Source organism: Hemiscyllium ocellatum, chromosome 23, assembly GCF_020745735.1.
Source record: "Hemiscyllium ocellatum isolate sHemOce1 chromosome 23, sHemOce1.pat.X.cur, whole genome shotgun sequence".
Lineage (NCBI taxonomy): Eukaryota > Metazoa > Chordata > Chondrichthyes > Orectolobiformes > Hemiscylliidae > Hemiscyllium > Hemiscyllium ocellatum.
In genome coordinates this window covers 44,935,626-44,955,544 of record NC_083423.1, presented here as the reverse complement: position 1 = coordinate 44,955,544, position 19,919 = coordinate 44,935,626, and the positions used below count along the sequence as shown (strand labels likewise).

Below are 19,919 nucleotides of genomic sequence, written 5' to 3'. Positions count from 1 at the left end.
CTGAGTTTAAGTCATTACTTTTTTTAAAATTCCCTTGCTCCATTTAGATATCCAACATTAAAACCTCGTGGCCTGCTCCTTCCCTTGTTCTAATACTTCTCACTATCCCAGACCAGATTGTCCTCTGCATAGCTTCCAGCATCTGCTCCAGCCACAAAGCACCTTTCCTGAAAAGACACCAATTAACGTCAAGCAAAGCTAGCCACTCACAATATTAACCTCCTATTGATACATCCAGCCAATGAACAGCAGTTAGTGCTGACTAGAAGCAGAATATGCAGGTAGCATGAAGTAAACATGTTGTATATATTCCAATCAACAGGCACAAATTAAATCATTTAGCTTGAATAAGTCAGTAGTTCTGATGAAAACCTCCATAATGTCGATGAAGTATACTTGCAGTTAGCTCAACTATTCCACTTGATGACATAGCTGTCACTCACATAAATGCTCATTTTATAATTTACATATTTTAAAACTCTATTGTTGACCAGTCTAATCTCTTTCATTATTTGTCAGTATTCCAATATTTTTAACCTTGCAATATTTCCTGGCCCTTTTCTAAAAACCATTTCTCTCAAGAACACAGTCAACAGCAATGTTGGCGTGGTTGTGTTTATTACCTGTTTGTAGTTGCCCTGAGAAGCTCCTGATGAACTCTTCTTATGACTATTTGTATCAACGAGTGTCCTCTTCAAAAGGTATTTGTGGTACGGGATGGTTTGAGATATAGAAATAGACTGGAAAGATTGGGACATTTTTCACTGGAGCATAGGAGATTCAGTGGTAACCTTCTGGAAGTTTATAAAATCATGACTGGTTTGGATAAGGTGAATAACAAGAGTCTTTTCCCCAGGATGGGTAAGTTCAAAACCAGAGCACATGTTTTTAAAGTGAGAGGAGAAAATTTTCAAAAGGACATGACAGGCAATTATTTTACTCAGAAAGTGGTTCATGTGTGGAATGGACTGCCAGAGGAAGTGGTGGATATGGATAAAGTTACAGTGTTTTGGAGACATTTGGATAAGGGAAGGTTTGGAGGGATATGGGCCAAGTGCAGGCAAGTGGGACTAGTTTAGTTTGGGAACATGGTTAGCGTGGACTGGTTGGACTGAAGGGTCTGTTTCCTTGCTGTATGACTCTCTGGCTCTGTGCATAATCAGACTGGGCAAAAGCTAAAGCTTCACGTCTTTAACAAGTGTTCGTGTGCCAGCTGGTTTTTGGCAATCTGGCAACATTGTCATTTTTATGAGGTTAACCTACAAGTAGCAAGGTTCTTTAAAATTAATTTCAAACTGTTCATGACATCTGGCTTGCTTCCCAAAGCCATAACCACTGGATAACATTTCTCTCTCTCTCTTTTATTTTGTATTTAAACATGGTTTATTGTATGTACCCATGCTCACTGTTTATAGGGGTCACATAGAGGAATTAACATGGCTCTTAGTCTTAAATCAATGAGCTTTGACAAAAGATGAATGAAGTTATTCTGCAACTGGCAACGAAAAATAATCCAAGGGAAAACTGCAGAGCATGATAGATCTTGGAAATTCTTTTTGGATTTAACTGGGAAATGAGGAAATAAAGATCTGACAGATCACATAAGAACACCACCGCACAAACATGACGAGGAATCACTTTCCAATTCAGTCTAGTGCAGAACAAATTTCGAACTGGCATGTGCAAATTTCATTAAATAATTTCAAAAGTAAGTTTGACAAAATCCAAATTCAGCAACAAGTATACAATAAGAAACCTAATGGCAAAAAAGATGAAAATGTTCTGCATGAGTCCACTGGGTAACATCAAATGAGAGGACAGGTTGTCACCAAATGATGTTTTCCTCATGGTTTAAACATTTTGTATTCATGGGCATCAATACTACCCTCAGAACAGCCTCTTCCTTGAATAACAAGAGTCGCAAGTATTGGACATATGGGAAAATTCAATAATCCTACTTTATTTCAAACCTGTGGTACCTTTGAGCATGACCTCCTCACTGATTTCCAGAAATACTAAGTTAAAATAATAGCATATATATATATATATATATAGAAACACGCTAACATTTTACAGTAGGGGTGTGACTTAAAACTCAGTTGCAGCTGAACCCTTGCCAATGACTATATTTTTCCACACTGTGAAGCTGCTCCTGTTGAAAGATGCCTCAAAGTCAGAGGAAACAATTTGCTACTTTCTGTATTCTTATGGAGTAATGTTCAGGTTGCAGCAAGATGCCCCCATGCAAATAAAAGGTTGAAAGTCTGCCATTAGCTTCTTGCTGAGATATCTCATTGACATTGCCATTGTTGGTGCACACACATGAGATTGAGGGCTCCTCAAGTAGCCAAACTGGGCACTGGCTGCCTCATGGGATTGGAGTCTGTCGACAACTGCATCTCATTAATCCATTAAACTGGACTAGCATTTTGCAAATTACACCTAATTCTGACTGCATTTTCAACAAAAGAATCCTTGTCAAGAGGGTTCATCCAAAAATGATGAATACTCTTAATAAATAATATTAAACCAAACCGTTTATTCAAACCTTATCTAACTAGTCTGACTTTAACATCCATTCAGTGGGTATTTCACTTTGATGATATACCAAGTAAATTGATAGTTTTCTATTTTGTTTACAATCAGTTCTGAATTAATTGAAAAAGGATCAATTCCTATCCCAGCCCATTTTTGGGTAACCCAGCTTTTTTGATTTGTGTGTCTGGAAAAAATAGCTAGTTGTGGAATTTCTGACATCTGGTCAAAATCTGCTCACATGACGACGTCAGCCTGAGCAACTAATACCTCCTTCCAGTGAAACTGAAACAATTAGTGTGGCGAGAAACAAGGGGAGAAAACTGTAAAATGAAATTAAAGTTTAGAAAATCCAGTCAGTCATGGTGGCCAGAGAAAGGGAGCATGCAGGTCCTATTGCATTTTCTTGACAACTTCCACAACACACACATATAAATTAGAAAAAGAAGAATGATATGTATGCGGCCTATCATGCCTACTCTACTGTTGGATAATTCAAGACTGATCTGTTTCTGGCCTCAATCCACTTTTCTGGCTACTCTTCGTAATCTCCAACTCACTTGTCAATCAATAATCTAGCTACCTCTTCTGTAAAAATATTTAAGGACGTCTCCTCTATTACTTTCTTGGAAGAGAGTACTATGGCTCCAGACCATCTAATGAAAAACTATTCTCCTTCTCTCTGTCTTAAATGGCAGGCTACCTTTTTCAGTCTGTCCTACAGGGGAAGACAGCAGCATTTTCCCTACCAAGCTCACCATTTATTTTTCTAAGTTCTAAACATTACAGATCCAACCTCTCCAATTCTTCTTCATATAACAACCCCTCGTTCCAGCCATGTGAGCCTTCTCTCAACTGCTTCTAATGCAACAATGTGCTTTCATAAATAGGAGATCAAAATGGTCAATAGCATTCTGCATGTGGTCTCACAAGAGCCCCATACGAAAGTTGTGGAATGTACGAATAAAATCAAAATACTGCAGATGCTGGAAATGTGATATAAACACAGAGAATGCTGGAAATACTCAACAATTTTGGCAGTATCTACAGAGAGAGAAATTAGATTAACATGTTGAATCCAGTATCACTCTTCTTCAGAACAATGGAATATTGAAGTCCCATTAGCTACATGGTTAGAGAGAACTTGCTGACACAAAGGCAAAGGGTTTAGAAAATGGAAATGCTGAATATGTAAGCTGTTACATTTATTTTGCAAAATATATTTCTAAAAACAAAATTGCCCTTTACCAATCTCAATTGCTCGGGGATTACAGGTTACTAGGGCAAGTCACCTCACAGAAGATAAAAATAATGAACGCTGGCTACTGCTGAAAACAAAAATGATGATTATCAGAGTATTTAGTGTAAGATTTAATAACAAAAATTTAAAAGCATATATTTCTGTTATGTTCCTCTAGAATATCTTGAAATTAATTTACTCCTGTCTGATTTTCGTTTTGGCAATATCTTTCAAATCTACTGCATCCAACAGGAGCTGAAACATTTTCAGGTACAAAACTATATTCAATTGAAATTACAAATCATGAAACGTACTATGAGTGGGAACATATTATGAACAGTTTGCCATTTATAGAGTTTCTTGACACTATTCACACGGGGCCACTTAGAATTTTTTATTTCTGTATGGTAGATATAAATAGTGCAGTCACTTGGAGTAGACAGTTGACCAAGACTAGGATGCTAATAATTTTTTTCAAAGTTACATGAGGTACTGACATTTGGCTTTTTGTACAGCAATTGGGCTAAAGGTGCATATTTTCCATAAACATCACAACCAAGTCTTAATTTCTTAAATAGAAGAACATTGATTATAAACAAGAGATGCCAATATTTCACTTGCTTTTTTTTTAAGCAGAGGCCTTGCTACCCAGGTCTCATGCTCCACAATGCTTCATGATGAATGCCAAGCTTCTTTCAGGCTCACATTACAAGTGATACTTTATTACATGTTACAAATCAGGGAAACAACTGCAAGCAGGCAATACATACAAAATAGAGAACATACAACTTCTGTACTAAAATAAAGACTTTCAGTTTCTCAGACACTGAAAAAATAAATTACAATTTGAATAAAAGCTATTTACATACCTTTTTATTATTATTTTGCATTTAAACAATTTGGATTTTTCAGAGGGATTTTTGTATAGGGATTAAACTAGCTTTCTACACAGCAGACAATATTCTTTGACCAATTTACTCATCAGGAGAATAACAACCATAATTTTTGGAAAAAACAGTAAAAGTCAACAGATAAGTTCATTGTCAATAAAATGGTGTGCTTGTTTGTATATTATGGAAATTACAGAACAATGCGAAAACAAAACTTTCCAAATAAGTTTAAATATGCTCCATTTTATATATGTCCAATAAAGTGAATCTAAAATCATTTCAAATGTAACCAACAAGTTGTGAATGTGAATAGTTATTTATTTCATTTTGGTATTAATTCTGCAATGGTTAATGGACAAAAATGCAACACAAACTAATAACAGCTTTTTATGAAAAGGGCTTGATTTACTAATTGGTTAAATAAATTCAAGTTCCAAAGAGGTATGGCTACGTGTGCAAAGAATGTGACAAATTTATTTGTAGTTGTTGGCATATTCTTGACAATAATGACATTTGCAAGGCTGAATTTAACATTCAGCCGGGGCCTTAAATGGGTGGCATTACATTGCCAGTCTCTTTGAGGTAAAATTCAATAATTATCCTTCTCATTGAATTCAAACTATATTTTTTCCTACTATAATGTACAATTGCTCCATGGTTATGGTTGCATGAACTATACAAGGCTATTATATACCAGTGAGGGAGTACCCCAGTAAAATTACAGCTTTTTGTCATAAGGTTCCATTACAATCATGGTCAAGTATTCTAGTAAAAAATGTACTCTTTCAAATAACATAAACTCATATGGTAAAATAGCTGACTGGACTGAAAATGATTGTCAATAGGAATGTCATGTAAACTCGTGTAACAATACCTGAAGAACAGAGCTCTATTGTCAACAAAAAAATCTTGATATTATAGAGAAAAAAACTGTCGAGAAATGAATTCAAAATAGCATATTCTTACACAATTCAGTTTAAGTTCATAAATTCCTTAGCTTCCACTATGTCAATGATACCTGAACCTCATGGAACTCACTTCAAGAAATCTCTTGACCTCTATGTACTATGGTTTACATTAAGCTCACAGTACAGTAAAGCTTGAACAATACACATGCTTGGTAAGAGAATGCTACTGAAAAAGGGACATTTAATGGTCTTTTCCCTGATCTCATTTTAGCCAACTCTATTTCTTCATTTGATTCATATATTCTTTAGTTTGGGGAAATCAATTTTGTGTCAATTTGCAAATCTGTAAAACTGAAGAACGTCATTCATGTTGATAAATTAAACAGGAATTTTATTTTGTACAGCTAAGTGAATCATGGCAATAGGAATGGAATAGCCCCTCAAGTTACTAAACTTGTCCATTGCCCAAAGCTAGAGAAATACTGCTCTCTAGTGGTCCTGTCTGTTTTTCATTATCAAATGCACCAAAATCATTAGCCATGACAGTACCAGTGGTTATATCTAAACTTTCACCTCAACCAGTTCTTTCACTGAACTATCAAATGCCTTCTTTTCAGTCTATATTTTTATACATTCCCTAATATTTCAAACTATGTCCCAATAGTAAATAATGTGTTCCCAAGTCTGTGCCAAATCTGGTATGAAATGGATTGAAGGGCTATCAAAGAATGATCTGTCAGGAATTCAAGGAGCCTTCTTGTCGGCTACGTAGAGGAATGCTTGTCTCTGCTCCGCAGCTCTTTACAAAGATATGTATTTGATTAAGTGCCTGAAAGTATGATGTTAAAAGATATGAACCCATGGTACATAGGTCAACATGTTGGTGCTAAGTCGTACTGCCTCACTGGAAGGTCAGCCATTTCTAAAGTGTATAAATCTAGCTTAAAGAAATGTTCCTTTTAGTAACTCTATACTAAAGCACTTGTATATGTGTAGAGGGCTAAAAACCCATTAATAACCAATGTTCTTAGGCTTGTGACATCTGCAGGAAATTTTTCTTCCAAAATTTAGGTATAACTAGATGTTTTTACTTATGCCTTTGTTTAAGTAAAATAGCTATGAGAGAGAAAGTTTATATTAATCTGAAATGCTGGTCAGGCTCCGAAATATGGGGTTAATAGTCAGGGAGGAAGTAAACCAAAATAGCCAATCAGATCTTGCATCTGAACCCTTACAGTATGGTGCACTCAATGGACTGAGTAACTTTGCTTCTTTTATAGTTTACTGGGGGTACACTCAAACTTCTCCATTTTTATATGTATGAAATCTATTCATGTTATAGAAAAATTACTTAACATTAGACCCTCAGGTTATTCCTCCTGAAGAAATTAAGAATTATATCCACTTTGAAATTACTGCAAGCCTTGTCTGTGTCTGTTGTGTAGTCACATGACAAGAGTTGCATTTAGCAGCATTCTCTCCCAGTGCACTGAGTTCTCAACACAGATGATATGTTCAACTGTCTGGATTGGAGCTTCAATACTTGACCTGGGGACACCAAGCTAAGAGTATAACCTCAGGACCAAAGCTGACACATTTCTTCTGAACGTGACCCAAGACTGATACCAATGTCCTGAGTAGTGGCAAACTGGAACTTGGGATAAACAGAAGACACAGACAGATGCTTAATTCACAGATGCCAGATAGCTGTAGTAAAAACAGTAAATGCTGGAAACATTCAGTAAGCCTGGCAGAATATGTTGCCAGACCGCTGAGTATTTCCAATAATTTCTGTTTTTACTTAAGGATGGTTAACTCTGGTTTAAAAGAGACATGTTGAATGTATAAAAAAGTTTTGGCTGTAACTATTATTCAAAAATTGTCATCCATGCTATTTGATGTGAGACTAGTAGTCATTTCCTAAAGGAACTCACCAATTCTGGTAATGTTTCATTGGGACTGTCCATCCTCTGATACATCTGAAATCTGGTAGCCATGTTATTAATGATTTTGTTCCATCTTTATTTTCAAACAACTAACTTGAAACAAAGCATCAGCCAATTGTAGAACCTTCCAGATCTGAGTTACTAAGTACTTCAGTAGGGAATATCAAAGAACCAAGCCAATAGTGCACTGCATCAAGTTATGTTCAATTTGGTCATGTTTTATATTGATTTTGCTTAAGGGCGATGTCTGAAATATAAGATTGAGCACTTAGTTGAGATGTAATATATAGCCACATCAATATTTGATTCCTCTAGTTTGCCTTAAACATACAAACAAGAAACAAGATGAGACCATTAAGCTCTACGAGCTTGTTCTGCCATTCAATAAGATCATGGTTTAATTGAATTTAACCTCAACTCTACATTCCAGCATATTCCAGTAATCTTTCATCACCTTGGTAATCACGAATCTATCTACTCCTCCCTTAAAAATATTTATAAATTCTGTATTCACTACCTTTTGAGGAAGACAATTCCAAAGTTCTCAGAATTCCATTTCCCTCATCTCTCTTAAATGTCATATTTTAAAATTATGACCCCTAGTTCCAGATTCTCCCATGATGAAACATCGTTTCAACAATCTCCTGGTCAAGACCTCTCAGGATCTTGTTTCTTTCAATTAAATCAGCACTGACTCTTCTACACTCTTAGACTGTTTAGCCTAGCCACGTAGGGCTATCTGCTTATTCCAGTTATTAGCTAGTGACAATTTATGTGTTGAAGAAGAATACTGTTCAACCACATTGGCTGAACTAACTCTTCCACATTTTACGTGTGGTGTTTTCAGTGCTTCACCTGGCAAAGCTAGTGATGGGCAGTCAACCATCAAGGAAGCATTCTGTAGTGGGCAGGTAGAATTCATATTTTTGTTAAGGTAGATATCCATTGGTATCTGTGTTTGTGCTTGAACGAGATATCCTATGATCAAAGATAAATCATTGTATTATCTTAACCAAAATCTCACACACCATTTTACTTTCATCAATGACAGTCAGTCTGCCCTAATGTGAGGGGTGATTACATAACGCTTCCCATGGTAGCTTATGATCACATTTTTCCTGTGGGAGGAGTTTACCAAAGTAACATTTCCCTCAAAAGACTCCGGGCTATAATTATTGTTTGAAGAACAGTCAATTTTGTCAAGAGATTTTGGAGTGAGAGACTGAAATACTGAATGCTTGGCAGAAGTTTAAATTACATGGACTGTAAACCTGTTTATTATTGTTCAGATATGAGTGGGGGGTGGGGGAGGGGAAGAAATCACTATTGTAGTGTTCTAAGACACAGAGTATGAAATCTTTACTGTGTTCCACAATCATGAGCTTCACATTTCATTGGCAAGTATTGAATTTTTTTGCAAAGGAAAAAAAGCATTCAAATCATAGCACCACAGAACAATTTCTTACCCCAGAGTAGCATTATTAAAGAGGACAATCACAGGCTGGCTGAATTTGTTGTAGAGGGGAATTGATGTAAAAAAAAGAATTTAGTTCTTCCCCAATGTAGTTCTGGTTCATAGAGTCTTACCATTTGAAAGGGATTTCTTAAAAAGGAGGGTCTAATTTGGTGAATACAGCAAACAGTATTTAAAAAAAAAAGAAAATCACTTTGAAGTGGGTTGCTGTGCAGAATAATTTTACAGGAATCGTACCTGGACGAGGGAAAAAGAAAACTCTCACAGCAACCTTTTCTCCAATACTGCAAATAGCTTCTTCCCAGAAAGAACAGCTCTTGGGGACTGAGTGAAACATATGGAAGAGCTTTATCTGCACAGATGGTGTTGCCAGCATTTCCTCTGATCTCAGCATCCTTCTCTCAGTCTCACTGCAAATATCGTTCACCCTGCTTTTAAGGGTGGACATAACTGTCATGACTGGCAGCCATCGCTTGTGGTTGGATTTTACATGTGCCTTCCCAAATCCCATTTATAAATCACTGGCAACAATACTGAATTCAACAAGTGGCTGCGAGAAAATAACCGGGGGCTGGAGGGGGGAGGTAAACACTTGGACCAATTACTAATGCACAACAACACAGGTCCAAGGACTTTTACTGATGCTGGAAGCAAGGCACAACTTAGCTATCTTGTTTTGGCGAGTTGTAAGAAGCATTTGTTTTTAATCTGACGAGTTGACAGTTTTGTTTAATAAATAAAAATTGTGAACTATACTATAATATAAACATTCATATGCTACATGCAAAGTCATATAATTTAAAGTAATAATTTATATATTCACATAGAAAGAGGAAAAGGGGCGGGGGTGAGGAATCACGATTTGCCTAGTTTTCTGGATAATGCACAGAGGCAGGAGGTGTCTATCCTGATCCACCTCCAGCCTACATATTTATTGTTCTCTGTGCTCAGTGCCCGGACATAAGTCTGACTGGTTTTACACTGTGAATTCCAATGTTTGTCATCGATGCCCCTGCAGCCATTCTTAACCGGTTTGGCCTCTCTGCACCGCGTCTCGTAAAAATACTGTTTGATGGCAGAGTTGCCGGTTTTAATCTCTCCCAGGACGGTCACCTGCTTCCCTCGGATGTCGATGGCCGCTGTTTTGTCCGTCACCCAGCGGCTCTCACTGTCACACACAGAGTATTCCCCGCGATGTCCCCCCCTGCGCTCCGCGTACCGCTTCCTCCTGGCTGTTCTGTTGTCCACCTCCGGACTCTCCGCAAAATCCTCGATTAAATACAAAGGGGGCGGCTGCAAAGGTGGCCGATCGCTCAGCAGCACTCTGGGCGAATGGTAGCGTTTCTTCTGCCTCAGTAACTCATCATTGACCGAGACGATTGGCTGGAAGTCAGATATTGTATTCCCCATGGAGTCTGTGTCCCTCCGGGTGTCGCCCTTCTGTTTGCTGTCCTGGTACTTCCCCTTCAGCTCTTCACTCTGCTTGGACAGTCGACCTTTCAGGATGTCCGCCTGGAGGATTTTGATGATGAGCGAGCTCACGGATTCCTCGGACGAACCTCTCTTGTCCATGGTTGTAGCCTGGATGCCACCAAGATAAGTGAGAAGCATGCCGTAAAAGAGGACAGACATTACTTTGTTCACCTGTAAAATCTGGGGGAGGGGAAAGAAAAGGCAGGGTGTCAGTTAAAGTCCATCCAGAGAAATGGTGCAGACCACCAGGTCTCACAACACACAACAGAAATCACGACAAAACATCTGTCCTCCCCGGAGTTACACCACGCTTTTAAAGTTATTCTCACAGTTGGAGTCATGTTGTAAGCCCCGTTGTTCAAATCCCCCCTCTCTGCTGCACGATGTTCATTTTATGTACAAAGTTATAAATCACACACCAGGTTAGAGTCCAACAGGTTTATTTCGACTACGAGCTTTCCGAGTGCTGTTCCTTGGTAGTGAGTGGGGCAGGATCATAGGACACCGAATTTATAATAAAAGATCAAAGTGTCATATAACTGATGTGATGTATTGAACAAACCTAGATTGCTGTTAAGTCTTTAATCACTTAGAATGGGTATTTGCACGGTATTGCATCATTGGTTGTTTGTGTAACCAGCATTTATACACTATCTGCATATCATTCATTTCATCACTTGCTTGACACAGAAAAGAGTCTTGTCCTGAGGTGACAAACTTGTGATTTAAATGACCTTTTTTTAATATCTAAAAATCAATTTCTTAGAGTCATAGAGACGTGCAGAATGGAAACAGACCCTTCAGACCAAATCATCCATGCCAACCAGATATCCCAACCCAAACTAGTCCCACCTGCCAGCACCCAGCCCATATCCCTCCAAACCCTTCCTATTCATATACCCATCCAGATGCCTTTTAAATGTTGCAATTGCACCAGCCTCAACCACTTCGTCTGGCAGTTCATTCCATACACGTACCACCCTCTGCGTGAAAAAGTTGCCCCTTAAGACTACTTTATATCTTTCCCTTCTCACCCCAAGCCTATGCACTCTAGTTCTGGACTTGCCCACTGCAGGGAAAAGACCTTGTCTATTACCCTATCCATGCCCCTCATGATTTTATAAACCTCTATAAGGTCACCCCTCAGCCTCCAATGCTCCAGGGAAAACAGTCCGAGCCTATCCAACCTCTCCCAAATCCTCCAACCGTGGCAACATCCTTGTAAATCTTTTCTGAACCCTTTCAAGTTTCACAACATCTTTCCGATAGGAAGGAGACTAGAACTGCATGCAATATTCCAAAAGTGGTCTAACCAATGTCCTGTACAGCTGCAACATGACCTCCCAACTCCTGTACTCAATACTCTGACCAATAAAGGAAAGCATACTAAATGCCTTCTTCACAATCCTATCTACCTGCAACTCCATGTTCAAGGAGCTATAAACCTGCACTCCTTTCCACGTCCCAGTTTGATTATTTGCCTAAGCTATATATAGTAGTTTTAACAAGGGCATAAATTATGAATTGTTCCCCAACGCTGTTAGGCCATGTAAATAAATTGCAGTTTGATGATTTACAAGCAACCATCTCATGGTCAAGGAGTCATGATGCTGCCAGTGATTCTCTGACTTGTGTTTCCTTCAAATGTAACTTTCTAGTGATTCACAGAAACATCCGAACATTTATTGGATCAAACATTTTCCAAAGAGCTTGGACATAAGATATTTTTTGCAGAAGAAAGAAAGTAAAAATGGAAGTAATGGTTTCAGCACCTGACTTCAAAGCTTGTTGATGGAGGTGGAGGAAGAGGAATGGAGTGTGAAATCCAATCTGGAAAGAGATTTCTCTCCCATCGATTTCAATTGACTCCCTTCCTTAAACCAAGTGTGCAACGCTGTAGGACGGCTGTTGCCATGTTCCCAATGAAGGAATGACCATCCTGGACATTGCTACAAACAACCCAGCCACAAAATAATTGAAGCTTCTAATAACTAGAGTCTTTTTTTTCATTCAAACATGTCTGTTTGAATGGGAGATGGGAAGATTAACAAATATTGAACTTTTGATCAAATCACTGAGCTCACTGCAATTTCTGTGTGGAATTTAATGTTTAAACATAGTTTAAATTCTGACTTGGTTGTTTATTCACATTGTAAGGGAGGCACATGTCCAAGAAAATAGCCAAATGTAAATTTACCAACCAACACAAAACCAACCAAATTGGTGCCTCGTGAAGATCCTGTATTTCTTGTGACCCTTGTGAGCTGCTGAAGACCCAGGTGCACCTGGAGAAGACACTGAGCCAATTTAGGATTTCAGGAAGAATATTGTTGCAATGTCACAACATGAGATTGTTGCAGAATCATCTGCACATAGGTAGTTATCAAGCTCACCTGCACAGGGCTTATTCCACGCACTGGCATGGATCTGGAAAGGTGCTATAATTTAATTGATTAATACCAATTTTCCAGCCTCCTGAGGATTGAATTTCAAGCCTATTATTGAGTAAAGCACCTTCCAAGACAATAGATGTGCTCAGCAGACACACTGACAGATATATATATATACACCTCATGTACAAATATGCATTACTTGCATGGCAGTGTGTGAACCCCAAAGGAGTAAGTGACGCATATGGGATAATACTTATATTCCTCATGCAATTCCCTTCATCAATAAATGGACAATGTCTAGTAATAGCATTATTCCTGAAGAAGGGCTCATGCCCGAAATGTCGATTCTCCTGCTCCTTGGATGCTGCCTGACCTGCTGCGCTTTTCCAGCAACACATTTTCAGGTCTAATAATAGCAGGCAATCTATAATACTTCAGAGTGGTACGAAGAAATGAACATATGAATTGGGAGCAAGAACATGCTATTGGGTCCCACAACCGTGTTCTGCAATTCAACAAAGTCATGGCTGATCTCATTACTCCACATTCCCAACTACCCTAAATAACCTTCCGCCCTATTGCTTCTCAACGGACTACCTAACTTTCTCTTAAATATATTCAAAGATTCGGCCTCCACCACCATTTGAGGATGAAAGATCCAAAGACTCATAATCCCACGGTAAGAACTTTTTTTATCTTGAACTTTGTTTTTAAACAGACAACCCCATATTTTTAAACGGTGACAATTTATTTTCGTGGTCATCGCTTTCCATTTTTGTGGCTCAGTCTAGCGGCAACAGTGTTAGTTGACAATGTCAAGATAACTCGATGTATCATGCGCCAGTCGGCTCGAGAAAATTTCTCAGCCCATCACAGGCTTCAACACTAGCGTTCTGGATCACCAGAAGCTGCCAACCAGTCAAAGCTGACACTTTCTGGGTGCCAAGGACTATTGGTCAAGGTTTACTACTCTTCAAGGGATTCAATGGTGATCAGTGAATGGGGATATGGGGAGAAGGGATCAGAGGGACTGGAGGCAACTTGTAGGGAAATGGCTTCCTTAGTATTGGTGCCTCCAATACCCAGCCCCCAAACTGGTTGTCCTGGTTTCCACCTTTCTCACCTGAGTGAGGCAGGATACTGGGGGAGTGGAAAGCAAAAGTGTTGTGGCACGGTGGCTCAGTGGTTAGCACTGCTGCCTCACAACAGCAGAGACCCAGGTTGATTCCTGCCTCAGGTGACTGCCTGTATGGAGTTTGCATGTTCTCCCTGTGTCTGTGTGGGTTTTCTCTGGGGGCTCCAGTTTCCTCCAACAATCCAAGGATATGCAGGTCAGGCGAATTGGCCATGCTAAGTTGCCAAGTCAGGAGTATATGCAGGATAAGGGTGGGGGTTACTCTCCAGAAGGTTGGTATGGCCTTGTTGGGACAAAGAGCCTGTTTCCATACTATAGGGAATCTAATGTAATATTATGTGGCCATTAATTGACCACTTTAGGGCCTTAATTAGTCATGGTTCAAGATCTTTTCCCCCATAGATCTTGTTGCTCAGCACTTAATTGTTAAGGTGGCAAGAAGGAGGTGAGTATCTTACCAGGGCCAACTCCCCCAAATATTTTCCTTTCTCACCACCTCGCTTGTTCACCTTCAAGGAGGGAAACCTCTACCACATATTTCTAAGCAATAAATAATACTTGCTGGAGTTAGCAAATCATTTCAAGGAATGGCACCTCAGAAATAGCACCAAGTCGACCTTTACTGTTCCATAACAGGTCAGGCAGAATATACAGTTAATAACTTATCCGAAAGATATCAACACAGTACTCTCTCCGAAGAAAACCGATTATGTAAGAAGGTTTTAAAATCTATCCACTAACTACACAAAAACTTGTCAGAAGATGTATAAATAGCAGTTAAGTAATAAAACACTTAGTTTGAGCATATGTAAGCCAGGTAAAACTGTGATGGAGAAGTAAGTGCATATAAATCGCTATAAAAAACACTTTTAGAAATATTTGATGCATTTTCTCTCTTATCAGATTTTAAAACATTTTTGAGGATAAACCTACTCTGTGATCACCTCTACCTTCAGAAAATGGATCTGTTTGAACAAACTTCTAGTCACCCTCCTAATTTTTCCTTCCTTGCCTCAGGGGTCTAATTTTCTTTCCAGCTTGCTGAGGCTGCTTGTGTGGTATAAATACATCTTACTGTTGCTATTTGTTCGTGTTGTGCTTGATCATCTTCTGGGCCAAAGCTTACAGTAAAATCTCCTCTGTGTTTTGGGGACGCAGCTGACTCCCAGTTTTTTGCTTGCGACATAAGGGTATTTCTTACATCAACCCCCTTTAAAGTCTCTCCAAAGCTGTATCTGTATTGAATAATTTATCCTACAGAAGTTCACGAACAGCTAAGTTTTGTAACAGCTCCATCAGTGCATGCACTCAAATTTTGGGCCATCATCTGAAAAGTATGCAAGTGCATGGATAAAGCGCTGCACGTAAGTGTTCCTACTGTGCAAAGCAGGGGGGTCAAAAATGAACAGTACACAGCTTGCAAAGTAAAGCAGAGAAAACCTTTTGCAATGTGTGTGGATCGTCATGTGTGTGGGTTACATCATGATGTCGGAGTTGCACCTGACAGTGAATTAAATATATTTTGCTAATGAGCAGTTTGAGTATGGCATGATATTCAGATTGGGAGAGTGTTGTAAAACAGGCTCAGTTTAAGTTTTTTTTTCCCTTCACAGGATGAGGGTGTCTTTGGCTAGGCCAACCTTCATTGCTCATCCCGAAACACCCAGAGGCAGTTAAGGTCAACCACACTGCTGTGGGTCTGGAGTCACGTGTTGGCCAGGTCAAGTAAGGATAGCAGTTTCCTTCCCTAAAGGACATTATGACTCAAATGTCCTTTTTCTGACAATCAATGGATTCATGGTCACTATTAGACTCTTACTTCCAGATTTTTAAAAATTGAACTCAAATTCCACCATCTGCATTGGCAGGATTTGAACCCAGGTTCGCAGAACATTATCTGGGTTAACCATTCAGTGAAAATACCATTAGCCCATCATCATAGAAAGGGGTTTACCTAGCCACAAAGGGGCAGGTCCATTTATCTTGATATTGATGGGAAACGGACTTAAAAAGAGATTCTCCACGCAGGAGAGACATACCATGCCCACTGTCAAGGAAAGGCTGCCAGTATTCTCAAAGATCCATCCCACCTTGGCCATATTTTTCTACAACCTCTACCATTGGAGAGAAGGTACAGAAACCTGAATATATACACCAGCCAGTTTTGAAACAGTTTCTACCCGAATGTTGTTAGAATACTGAATGAACTCTCAAACTCTTAACATTTGCTTGTACCTGTGTTTTTGTTTTCGCTGCTGTTTACCTACTATTTACTTATCTATGCTACTTAATTCTGTGATCTACCTGTATTGCTTGGAAGACAAAACTTTTCACTGTACCTCGGTACACAGTCCTTCTCCCACAGACCTTTGTCAGCCTTTTGACACACCATCAAGCACATTGCTTAGATTTTATTCAGAATTTTATACTGAAAACGTTGGAAATCCTCTGCAGGTAAGATCGCATTTGTGGACAGAAATGGAGTTAACATGAAATGACCATTCTTCATAACTCATCAGTTACTGCTGCAGTTCTATACTTGTGAAAAACGAGTAAAAGGGAGATAGGATCATTTGTTATTTAAGACACAATCCCTGCAGTATATTACAGGCATGATACCAGTCAATAATTTATACTAAGGGATTGGCATGCACTGGTACTTAATACCAATGTAGCATACCAACTAAGGCTTTGAGCAAGGTAACATACTGACAAGTTCCATGTACCAGGGCAAAAACATCTAAACAGCAAATGTATTAACCAATGTCTTACACCTAACATCAACATAATTTAACAAACATACCCTACAGAGTCCCATAGAATATTTATATGTCTTTCTATGCACTATACCACGATAAGGTATTATTTTATAGTATTCTCTTACTAATTACTTTTGACAGCAGTTATCGTCAAACACATTGTGAATCTCGAGTCACTTGTACACCAAACCAGCTACAGCTGAGGGATTTACTTCACTAAAAGACATTGATTGGGTTGCTAGAACAAGCCGTGATATGGTTATCTTGTTGAGAGTTTAAAATCTCAGATTTATTTTCTAGTAATTGAATTCAAATTCCACACAACACTAGGTTATTGTCCAACAGGTTTAATTGGAAGCACTAGCTTTTGGAGGACTGCTCCTTCATCTGGTGGTTGTGGAATATAAGACTGTAAGACACAGAATTTATAGCACTGAATTCAGTTTTTTCCGATAAATTCTGTGTCTTACAATCTTATACTCCACAGCCACCTGATGAAGGAGTAACGCTCCAAAAGCTAGTGTTTCAAAATAAACCTGTTGGACTAAAACCTGGCGTTGTGTGATTTTTAACTTTGTGCTCCCCAGTCCAACACCGGCATCTCCAATTCAAATTCCAACAGCTACCTCAGTTGGATTTGAACTCATGTCTGCACAGCAATAGTGTAGGTCACTGGTTACAAGCCCAGCAATATTATTACTACAAAAGATGCTTCAATGAAGGAATGGCATACCTTATTAAGGAAATAACTCCACCAGCAAATTGTATCATTACACAGATGTTTTCAAGCATCTATCTAACATGAACTGCTGGTCCATAATAGGCACTCGGACTAACTTTAATTAGAAAAAAAACTTATTTAAAGTGTCTCTGCCCCTTTAAGAGCTACTTTGTGTACGGTGCTGCATTTTGCATGCCCTTCAGCACCATCAATCAAGAATGATGGAGTATCACATACACATTCATTTGCATGCATGATCTATTTATTTGAATGCTACAAAGAAATGGCAGCAATGCACGCACATTAATCCTGAAAGGAAAGCTCACACATGGTATTCGTGCAAAGACCAGGTGAGATCACAGTTTTAAGATTCTCGCGAGCTGAACATCCCCAGTCTGAACAAAAGGAGATATTTTCTTCCTAAATAGGTGCAACAGGTTAGATTTGTAATACACAGCAGCTGGGCTTTTCCTATGAAGTCTGCTTTTCAACTGGCTGCTTGAGGATACAGCTTTTGTTGTAGCTTATACTGATGTACCCTCTTAACCCTTGCAGTGCTGCAAAGTAGCTCAGTGTTCACAATTTCAGCATTTCTTGAGTGCGTATACATCGTGAGCATTAGAGTGGCCTTGCCACACCTTTTAAAGGAGCCATGTGCATCGAGCAGAGGTTCATTGGCTGCTATACTATTTATTTTCAGTCAAAATATAAACCTTTTGAAGCATGAACTGCCAGTTCCAAAATGTGTTTAGATTACATACAGTGTGGAAACAGGCCCTTCGGCCCAACAAGTCCACACTGACCCGCCGAAGCGCAACCCACCCATACCCCTACATTTACCCCTTACCTAACACTACGGGCTTTTTAGCATGGCCAATTCACCTGACCCGCACATCTTTGGACTGTGGGAGGAAACCGGAGCACCCAGAGGAAACCCACGCAGACACGGGGAGAACGTGCAAACTCCACACAGTCAGTCGCCTGAGTCGGGAAGTGAACCCAGGTCTCAGGTGCTGTGAGTCAGCAGTGCTAACCACTGTGCCACCGTGCCGTGGTGACGGATTATGTAGAAGAGAAAAGGCACATATTCAGAAAAAAGAAGAGTTAGAAAATATATGAACAATGCTCCTTTTAATTTCTTTTGTTATGTGTGCCTGTTTATTGAACAGGTCTATGGTCTGCATATTCACGACTGTTGCATAGTTGTGCATGTATGCAGCTTGGAGGTAATGCTGATCGTGTACAGTCTGTTTATTACATTGTGCAGTGCATCCCAGATTAGTACTTCAATGGAACAGACTATAGAAGAATGTTGATGGAAAAGCATGAAGCAAAACACTTGGTGTGATGAGAAGTCTGTCCTAAAGTTTGTTTTCAAAGTCAAGGAACAATAGCAAGGAGGAATCTTGCCCCAGCCTGGCAAGGTTTTGCCCAGAGCATAGAACTGATCTTTTCCAGTGCATGGTGTAGCATGTGAATCCTGATGTCCATTCCATTTCAATACAACAGCAGCCAGTCTAAGTGTGAGTGCTCTTATGATGAGACTGGGACTGCTGCCAACATGATTGCACTGTGAGATGGCACTGAGTAAGCCTGCTATGGCATCACCCTGTGAGAGGGTGTCAGTGGCTCCATGGAATTAGATCCTGTGTCCTCTCTCAGGAAAAAGGAATTCACCCTCCCACCTCTGCCACTTCGCTGGTCTCCTTACTAATGCTTGTCAGTCAACTGACCCACACAGTTTCCATTTATAACATGATGATAGGGCACACAGGTGGGCATGTAGTCAATTGGAGGTGTACTCCGGTGAAAATCAGTAACTTTCCAACAATCCTGCTACAACCATTGGGACAGCAGTGTATGCAAGCACTAGGACAGACTATGACTGAAGAAGATAGGAACTAAGTGAATGAATAAAAGTATACAGGTGATTAGATTACTTTTGTTTGTTAGCTCTGAATTATAGATTTACTTTAGAATGTTTATTATGTGGTGGTTTTTACTTATGCATTGAGACCAAGCAGACAGAATGATAGTCAGTGAGGAGGAAAGACAAAGTGTGGGACTATTGGTGAATATTGAATTGGACTTGAGTTTTCCTAGAACACGAGGGTGAGATCACCACATCAATTGGTAAGACCGAAGGCATGACGGGAAATGTCAATAAGTACTGCAATGTCACAGCTGCTTTCCTGCCTGATTCTGAGAAAGACTTTGTTCTTATAATGAGTGAGAGCTTTAACAACTGTGAAGAGTTTGAAGGCACCAGTAGCACAAACAGTGCTCATCACAATAGCTCCACAGGAGCAAAGTGAGCTGAAGAAAGATGCAACTCAGGTGTGCCATCCCTGTTGTACACAGAGTCATAGCATAAGATAAACATTCTCAAAATGTTGGAACATTCATGTCTCAGGATCTTATGCCAGATCATGTGCAGCCTTGTGG

The 19,919-nt window shown here is 39.4% G+C and overlaps 1 protein-coding gene across 1 annotated transcript in view; it reads right to left on the bottom strand.

Moving 5' to 3' along the window:
• Positions 1 to 7,873: 7,873 nt before the first annotated feature.
• Positions 7,874 to 19,919, bottom strand: part of LOC132826912 (neurotrophin-3-like) — a 31,441-nt gene continuing 19,395 nt past the window's right edge. The window contains exon 2 of the mRNA XM_060843193.1: positions 7,874 to 10,646. Within this exon, the coding sequence (XP_060699176.1) occupies positions 9,849 to 10,646 (798 nt within the window). The 3' untranslated portion in view covers positions 7,874 to 9,848. The remainder of the gene's footprint in view (positions 10,647 to 19,919) is intronic.